The sequence below is a fragment of the Alligator mississippiensis genome, chromosome 4 (assembly GCF_030867095.1).
Source record: "Alligator mississippiensis isolate rAllMis1 chromosome 4, rAllMis1, whole genome shotgun sequence".
In the NCBI taxonomy this organism is placed as follows: domain Eukaryota; kingdom Metazoa; phylum Chordata; order Crocodylia; family Alligatoridae; genus Alligator; species Alligator mississippiensis.
The window spans coordinates 167722559-167731502 of NC_081827.1; the positions used below are offsets into that span (position 1 = coordinate 167722559).

General features: G+C 49.4%; 1 protein-coding gene across 3 annotated transcripts in view; it reads left to right on the forward strand.

The window, feature by feature from the left end:
- The window catches only part of NFE2L1 (NFE2 like bZIP transcription factor 1), a 31618-nt gene extending 24721 nt beyond the window's left edge, over window positions 1-6897 (forward strand). For all 3 annotated transcript variants that reach the window (XM_006277924.4, XM_059727030.1, XM_059727031.1), the window contains 4 exons: window positions 1434-1649; window positions 2452-2541; window positions 2896-3057; window positions 3616-6897. In XM_006277924.4, the coding sequence (XP_006277986.2) occupies window positions 1434-1649; window positions 2452-2541; window positions 2896-3057; window positions 3616-4932 (1785 nt within the window). In that variant the 3' untranslated portion in view covers window positions 4933-6897. The remainder of the gene's footprint in view (window positions 1-1433; window positions 1650-2451; window positions 2542-2895; window positions 3058-3615) is intronic.
- Window positions 6898-8944: the final 2047 nt, after the last annotated feature.

Below are 8944 nucleotides of genomic sequence, written 5' to 3' on the forward strand. Positions count from 1 at the left end.
CATTGTAACCTGGTGCTTGGGTTGAGTTCTATAGAGCCTGGGGCTGCTTTGGGTTATTCTGCTCCATTTCTATAAACTGCAAATGAAAATGCTCCCAGATTACTGCTGTCTCAAGGAAGTGGGAGAAAATCCTTGTCTGGGAGGCAGAGATGGCCCAGCCCTCAGTTCTGGCAGGGAGGGGTAGTAAAGACTGATAGCAGCCTGCAGTCTGCAGTTAATTTTCCAGTAGGACCAAAGCCCATCTGTGCAGGGATGCGGGATGCTGGGTGGGGACGACTCAGTACTACCCAGGCCCAGGTGGTAATTGCAAGGGTAAGGCTTTGGGTCATAACATCATTAAGAGACCTGAGAGGACTGAACCAGCCCCAGCTGCCATTGAGGGGGTGTGGGCTGTACCCTGGGTTCGGCAGCAGTAGGTGGGGCTTTGTGAGCAACCTTGGGACCACACAGTATCGTGATGCTAAGGGGCAGATCCTGATGATGCTGTGAGGTAGAAGTGGGGAGCGGGCATGTCCAGTTACGGTTCAGGGTTATAGATTCCTTGCCTGGGGACTCCAGGGCTGTAGAGAATGGGAGGGGGGGGATGCTGACCAGGGCCGTAGCAGGGTGCTCAGGGTGAAGCCCAAAGGGGTCTGGCAGGACAGGGGCCTGTGTCTCAGTTGTAGCCGTAGGGCTGGGCATGGCTGGCGTCTCTGTTGTCTGTAGCGTGTGGAGAGCAGGCAGCAGCAAGGATCTCAAGTTGCATCAGGTGGCTGGAAATGCAGGGTTTTTCCTCTCCAGTGCACTCCACCCCTTTATGCAAATGTCGAGAATGGCACCACAGGCTGATGCAAGCTCGTCCATGGAGCAGCCATCCTGCATGACAATTGGCCCTTGCCAGCCAGCCGGCATCGTGCAGCCCAGCCGAGTTAAAGCTGCAGACTCCTTTTTTCCTGGGATGGGAGGAGGCACCTGCATATATGAAGAGCAGGGAGGAGACAGAATGTCTTTCTTTCTCTGGAGTTTTCTGCTTTTTCTCCAGCCTATCCCCTTTGCAGAGCCACTGTTAGAGACCCTGCAGGGAGGGCAGATAGCTCTTGTGTGGAGGGGTTGCAGGGCCTGGGCTCTGTGCAAGGCAGGATTGAAAGGAATGGTGTCTGGGGTCCCCAGCAGCAGTCTGTGAAAGAAGCCGTTGTGTGGGGTGGGATTGTGTGTAGCCCTGATTGAAAGATCTCACTGGTAGGAAACTAGATGGTATGCCACAAGAGGGTGTCACAGTGGGTGTGCTGGCATGGAGGAGTGCCACATAATACGATGCCAGCAGGTACCAGTCTAAATTGGCATCGCTGTCCCTCAGAGAGGAGGGGTCTCCCCCAGGGGCCAAGGGAGAAGAGGGTCTTTCCTGTGGTTGGGGAGCTGGCCAAGTGCTGAATGAAATTCTGCCTGTCTTTCAGGACATCGATTTGATTGACATCCTGTGGAGACAGGATATTGATCTTGGCGCTGGGCGAGAGATTTTTGACTACAGCCACCGTCAGAAGGAGAGCGAAGTGGACAAAGAGCTGAGTGATGGGAGGGAGCGTGGGGACAGCTGGAGGAGCGGAGGGAATGAGATCTTGGATAGAAACGTACTAGTTGATGGAGAAACTGGGGAGAGTTTCCCTGCACAGGTAAGAGCCCCTTAAGTAGGCCTTGGTGGTCACACTCCTGTTCCTTCCCAGCATGATGCAGTGTCTTGGGTCTTGTGCACCTGCTGCAGAGCAGAGGGAGAGGGAGCCTGCAGCCAGCTTCTTACTAGGGGTGGCACTGAGTGCTGACTTTTGAGGCTCTTTCTTTCCTGCCTGCTGTTGAGCTAGGAAGAGGACATGGTGCTTGTCATCCCTGTGGAAGGCAGGGTGTGATGCTGGAGAGCACGTCTGTTCTCCTAGGCTAGACATAGCTGCAAAACGGGTGAACTGGGAGGAATAACTAAGCAGCCTTGAGCAAATCTTTGGGATGCCACAATAAACAGTATCGGACAATAGGCAGAAGGGCTAGTACCATGAAACAAGGCAAGGCCAGAGCCCTGTAAGTGCTGACCAAAGCTTTATTCCAGTGAGCACTCTGGAACAGGTGCTGCTGGCTCCTGTTCTGCTTTAAGGAAGTGCTTGTGAGGGGGCAGAGCCTTGAGGGAGTGTCTCCACCTGTAGTATGCGTAGCTGAAATGGACCCAGGCAGGAGTGCCTTCTGCCCCTGGACTGTCCTAGGGTTGTGTTACTTAGCTCCAGTCATCAGGATCTCTGGCATGTGGGTTGATGGTGACAATTCTGTGGAAGTGAGTGGGGCTTCTGGCTTGTTGGACACATGAAGGTTCTGAAGAATATGCTATGTGCTCAGGTCTGTGCTGCCCCTGGTTAAAACCTTCTGTCTTGTATCTGGGTACTTCCAAATGCCTTGGGCTGTGCTGAAGTAAATTGACTCTTTGTTGCCCAGGTGCCTGGTGTGGAGGATCAGACGGCTCTGTCCCTGGAGGAGTGCCTTAGACTTCTGGAGGCCACCTTCCCCTTTGGGGAGAACTCTGAGGTGAGTCTGCATGGGGATGGAAACAAATTCCTGCTCTTTGCTGGTAGGTGGGACAGATGGAGCACTGCAGTGTGGTGGCTGTTTCCCCAATTCAGACATACCTTAGTTCACTAAACAGGCAGTAAATAGGGTTAATCCATCTGTGGAGGCTCCACTGCTCCTGTGAAGCAACTAAGGGGAACAGTGGTTACAACTGAAAGCTTCTGACTTCTTCACATTAGTCTGCAGTGAATTGGGGGGGGGGTGGTCATGAACAGAAGGGAAGCAGTTCCCTGCCTGGGACCTAAAAAGCATTTGTGGGGAGTTGTTAGCTTAATGCTTTTCCACAGTGGACTAATGCTGTTTCATATTCAGTTTCCACCTGCAGATGCCTCCAGCCTAAACGAAGCTGTGCCTAGCGAGAGTGTGTCTTCAGTTATCCAGAACGGCCTCCTGTCTCCTCTTCTGACGGAGACAGAGTCCCCATTCGACCTGGAACAACAGTGGCAGGACCTCATGTCTATAATGGAAATACAGGTTGGTTCTTGTTCATGCCAGTCACTTTGCAATGGTTACTTGTAATGATGACTCCCTTCTCTACCTCCAGAGGGTACCCAGCGCAAGGCTGACGTGTTTACATGTGTGGGTATTCTGCTTTACGTGTGCACACACAGCCAGACTGCCACACTGAGATGTCTCAAGATACTGAATTCTGAGCGTTTATGTAGGGGCATTTGCCCTTATAGCTCAAGGTGTTGCTCTTTGTCTGAATGCTGGAGCAGGTTTGCCAGCCATGTAGTGGCTGTTCTACAGTTGTGCTCTAGGGTTCAGTTGCTGTTGTGGGCTTCATATCTACTGCCCCTTTTTCTTGTCTCAGTACACAAAATAAAGGTGTGTCTGGGTACAGAATTTCTGCCTTTTGTGTTCTACATACTGTACCAGTGCTGCTGGAACTAGCTTGTTCCATGATCGCTGCAGGCTGTCTTTTCTCTTTGTGGCCTTTGGTGGTGGTGGCTGCAGTGTGTTAGAGATGGGAAAGAAAAGATGATGCCAGCGGGTGGCTCATTTGCTAAACTGCTGCTCGTCTCTTTTTAGGCTATGGAAGTGAATAACACAGCTGCTGAAACTCTGTACAACAGCACCAGTGGAGACCTGCTGACTGCTAACTACAGTCTTGCTCCAAACACTCCCATCAATCAGAATGTCAGCCTGCATCAGGCATCTCTGGGTAGCTGCACACAGGACTTCTCTTCCCTCTTCAACTCAGAGATTGAGAGCCCCTCCATGGCTAGCAACTCAGCTCTGCTCCAGCTGGCTCCAGACAACTCTACTGGCCTCAACACTAGCTTTGGATCTACCAACTTGAGTGGGATCTTTTTTCCTTCACAGCTAAATAGCACAGTCAATGAAACAAGTGGTCCTGAGCTGCCGGATCCATTAGGGGGTCTTCTAGATGAAGCCATGCTTGATGAGATCAGCTTAATGGACTTGGCTATTGAGGAAGGTTTCAACCCAGTGCAAGCCTCTCAGCTGGAAGAAGAGTTTGATTCTGACTCAGGGCTTTCTCTGGATTCCAGCCATAGCCCTGCTTCACTTAGTAGTTCAGAAGCCTCCTCCTCCTCCTCCTCTTCCTCCTCCTCTTCTTTTTCTGAGGAAGGAGCTGTAGGCTACAGCTCAGACTCTGAAAATGTAGACTTTGAAGAAACAGAAGGGGCAGTTGGATACCAGCCAGAGTACAGCAAGTTCTGCCGCATGAGTTATCAGGACCCATCACAGCTACACTACTTGCCTTATCTGGAGCATGTTGGCCACAACCACACCTATAACATGGCACCTGGAGCTCTGGACCCTGATGAACCCAAACTGCCCAACACAGGGAAGAAAAGCAGTAAGGAGAAGCCATCAGAGTTCCTGGATAAGCAGATGAGCCGGGACGAGCATCGAGCTCGAGCCATGAAGATCCCTTTCACCAATGATAAGATCATAAACCTGCCTGTGGAAGAGTTCAACGAACTTCTCTCCAAGTACCAGCTCAGTGAGGCACAGTTGAGCCTGATTCGGGACATCAGGAGGAGGGGCAAGAACAAGATGGCTGCACAGAACTGCCGCAAGAGGAAACTGGACACCATCCTGAACCTGGAACGGGATGTGGAGGACTTGCAGAGGGACAAGTCCAAATTGCTCAGGGAGAAGGTAGAATTTCTCAAGTCCATCCGCCAGATGAAACAAAAGGTGCAGAACCTCTACCAGGAAGTGTTTGGGCGCCTGCGTGATGAAAATGGCCAACCCTATTCTCCAAACCAGTATGCTCTACAGTATGCCAGTGATGGCAGTGTTATCTTGATACCTCGCACCTTGGCTGACCAGCAGGCCAGGAGGCAGGAGAGGAAACAGAAAGACAGGAGGAAGTGAGGCAAGGGGGAGGAGTGGGGAACTCACTAAAGTTAGAAACTGGAGAAGGGCTGAGCCTGGAAGTACTTAGAGGAACTTTCATGCCTTCTTATCCAATATATCTTCTCAAACATGACTGCTGCCGGCCAGTGTACAGGAAGAGACTGCTGCACGTGGAGGGTGCAGGACCTGCACATTGTGCTTCTGATGGCTCCTCTTGGGGAGTGACTGGGGAGGAATGAATGGTGCACTGGGCAAGCCCAGCGCCCTCTACAACCTGGAATCCTTTGAGCACAGGCAACAAGTTGGCATCACTGGTGGTGAGAATCAGCGGAGGATGGAGCAACTGCTGTTAGGGACTGGCTTTAAGTAAGACGGGATCTAAGTAAATGAACTTTAAAAAACAAAAAGTTATAGGAGAGACATTTTTTTCCGAACTTCCAAAGTTCTGTGATTTCAGGTAGTTAGGTTTTTTCCCCCCTTGAACCAGTTTTGACATCAGTGTGAGAGATTAAATCTGACTTAATTCCAGATTAACCAACATCCCTTCCTAGATCAGACCAGTGCACACATGGAAACACAAAAAGGTGTGACTCTTATTAACTCTTTCCAGTCGAAAGTCTTAGTGGAGGGCATGGGGTGGAGTTTAATGGGAGACCCATTAGGGTCTCTGGAGGAGCTTCTAAGCATTGGCTAGCTTATGGCTTTTAGGACTTCTGGAATAGGTGGAACTGGAAAGGGTTAACAGAACCAATGCAATAATGCATCCCCCACCAAACTCACAAAGCATGTCACTGCCGACGAGCCAGCACCGTGCTGGGACGCCGTGATGCATTAGATGAGATGGCACACAGTAGCCTGCATGCAAATGCTGTCTTCTCCCGCTGACTGGCTGAGGAACTGCTTTGGGTTAAAAGGGGAGGGGGTGGGCTGTGGTCTAAAGCTCCCCTGCAGCCAATTCCTGGCTTATCCGGGCAAGAGCTTTGGGGAACTGGCTGCTGGGTAGCCTGAGATGTGCGGCAATTCTGGTCAGTATACAGCACAACTGGGGGAGCAGCTGGTTCCTACCCCATGATGTGGGCTTGTCACTTATAGAACTAGACATGTTAGGATTCCTGTTTAACTGCACTTTGAGTGTTTGGGCTTCAGCCCCATTTTCCCTTTAGGGTCTAGAGTGTGTTGAGTAAAGGGAGAAGCCCCAATGTTCAAAGCTGCTGAATGTTCTCTTTGCCATACAGACTCAGTGTAACTGTGTGATCACATTATAGGATTCTCTTCTGTCCCTAGGTGTTGGTCTGACTTCCTTTGTTTTAAGGAGGGGGGTGGGGGTAGTGCCTTGATCACTGTTGGTCTTGGTCTCTAAGACCAAGACAATCCTAGAAGCTGTATTTACAATATAGCACAGCTGGGAGCGTACTGACTTAACCAGCAACTGAAAAGCTTAACACGGCTTTCCTAGCCAGTCCTGTGCATGTAATAGCGGGTGGGATGAGGGCATAGCACTGAACAGAACAATGCATCCTATGGAGGACCTGGCAGTGGCGATTTCAGGGGAAGAGCCTTGTTGAGCAAAGCTCTGCTGTGCCTGGAGAAATCTAACATGGTAGTAGACACCTGTCAGAAATGCATGTTCCAGGCATCCTAAAAGCAGTTGCATCTCAGAATACATTATGGCAAGACCTGTAGGGCACTTGGTCAGTGTATCTTCTGTGCCATGGTCTCATGCTGGACAGTATAAGATGGACTAGCCAGAACCAAATAGGTCTCTTCCATCTCTACCTTCTGTGATTCAATGGCTTTGTTTTTATGCATGAGCTGAAGCACAAGAGATGTGGTTGGGTGTGGGGAGGTTGGAATGAAGCCCTGAGTGTATGTTTTAAATTATTTTCCTCTTAGGAATGTTTATTTTAATGATCTGTGACCTGTCAGGGAAAGAAGAGAGATTGTGTGAGCACAGGACAAAAATAAAATGGCTTATTCACTGTACATGCATTTGTTTCATTAAGTCTTTCTCTTTTTTAACTCCAGGGGAGCTAAAATATTTTATACAAGAAGTTGTCTGGGATACTCTTAAGCAAGCCCCCTGCCTGCAGCAGCTGCTCCCAGATTGGGTATGTCCTGGGAGCAAACTTGGTACACTTCTTTAGCAGAAGCCAGGCCCACCCCCAGTGCTGATTATGTCCTTGGCTTGGTTCTTATTTCTGAAGTGTGCTGTGGTTTTTAGTCACAGAAGGCCTTTGAAAGGAGCTCTCTTCAGAGTTAAATTAACAGGTACCTCCAAAGGAGAAACATAGGCCTCTTCAACCTGTGATAATTATTCCTCCTTCATCTTCTGATGCCTCCAGGATGCTGCATGAGTGTGATATAGCTTCCTTCCTGACAGGGCTGAAGACTCATCTCCCAGTGTCCACAGGTGTGAACACTTGTGGCCAAGCTACTTCTAAAGCAACTTGATTTAATGGGTTAAAAAGTTTAATAGAAGATGATCAGATCATAAGAGGCTGCAGAAAAGGGGTGTACTGAAGCAGGGGCTGCACCAATCCTTATGACAAACCTACCTTCCCCCATAAACTGTGCTGAGGGCTTGTTGGCCCAACTTGCTGATGCAGCTAGTTACTCTTCCTTTAAAAATAAATGTAGGCCTCCAGCTGGAGAAGTCAGTGAAGTAGGTCTTAGCTGCTGGCTGTAGTGGAGAGTTTGGATTTTATAGTAAAGTTGGTTTCTGGTGGTAACCTCAGAGAAAAGAGGGTGCAGGTGTTGGCAATGATCAGTGGTCTCTATACTTCAAAAATTTGGGGGAATCCCAATACATCCAACTCCCTATTCCCCAGTAACAAACTGGACTAGCAGTTAGAGGAAATGTGACTGGAACTAGATGCAGCTGCGTAAGTGAAAGTGATGTTGAACCTTATCCTGGCTGCAGCAATTCTCCAGGTGATGCACTGAGCTTTAAAGGGAACCAGTGGGCTTGATCCACAGAGGGAAAGGCAGGAGCTCCAAGCCATACATTAAGGGCAGGTCTCCATAGTAAAACAAAGGCCTGGGCAACCCTAGCAGCAGAGATACAGCAGCACATGCTTCAGAGCTGGCTAGGGTGAAGCTTAGCACAGCTGTGCTTACCCATGCTGCTATCACAGCTTCATTTCACTTTGCACACTTTGCTTCCTGCTAGGCAAAAAGCCCAGCCAGAAAAATCCACTGGCATATAGAGAATGTCAACCAGGTGCTGCTCTTAGTGAGCCCCTTCCAGTTAGTGTTACACTATGTCCTTGGTTACGAAGCAAAGTTTAATACCAATCATTTACACTTACTCTGTGCTTTGCAGAAGGGTTCACCTCCATTCTGCTGAAAGAATGGAACTAAGACAAGGGGGGCTGGAGCAACAATTCAGTGAAAGGAGGAGAAAAACTGAAGTAGCTGGAGATAAAAATGAAAAAGTATTTCAGGGAAGGGATGTGTCAAGCAGCAGGGCATGGGACTGAGATATGCAGCCTTGCTGTCTGGTATTGAGGAGCATTGAGCATTTTAAAAGCAAATTCTTCACCCCACCACACATACCTTCAAACGTGATGGAAGCAGCAAGCCTCCCATTGAAAGCCAGGGAGAGTTGGGAGCTTTAGAAAAATTCTACTTGCAGCTTCCCAACTAGGTTAACACTTCCTCATATCCCTACCCTCTTGTAGCTTATTCTTGGTAGTAACTTTTGGCCTAAGGCCTAGCAGGGATAGCTGCCAGGTTGGGTTTGGACTGGTCTCAAGCCTTTTGTGCTTCTTACACATTTGCTCCCTTTCCAGACCTTTCCAGAGAGAGCTAACGATTAATCACCACCAGAGCAGCAAGGGCCTACTTCAGAAGACTAAAAATGGTCAATGATAAACAGACTAAGGGGGGAATCAACCACTCCATCTCCTGCCCCAGCCCAAGCCCTCTTGTAGGCAGAAAGTAGCTTTCCTGGCTCTGCCTCTGATGGAAGGTTCCTGTATCCCCTTCACACACAGCATGTCATTTCAATACAAGAACTGGAATTTGTGGG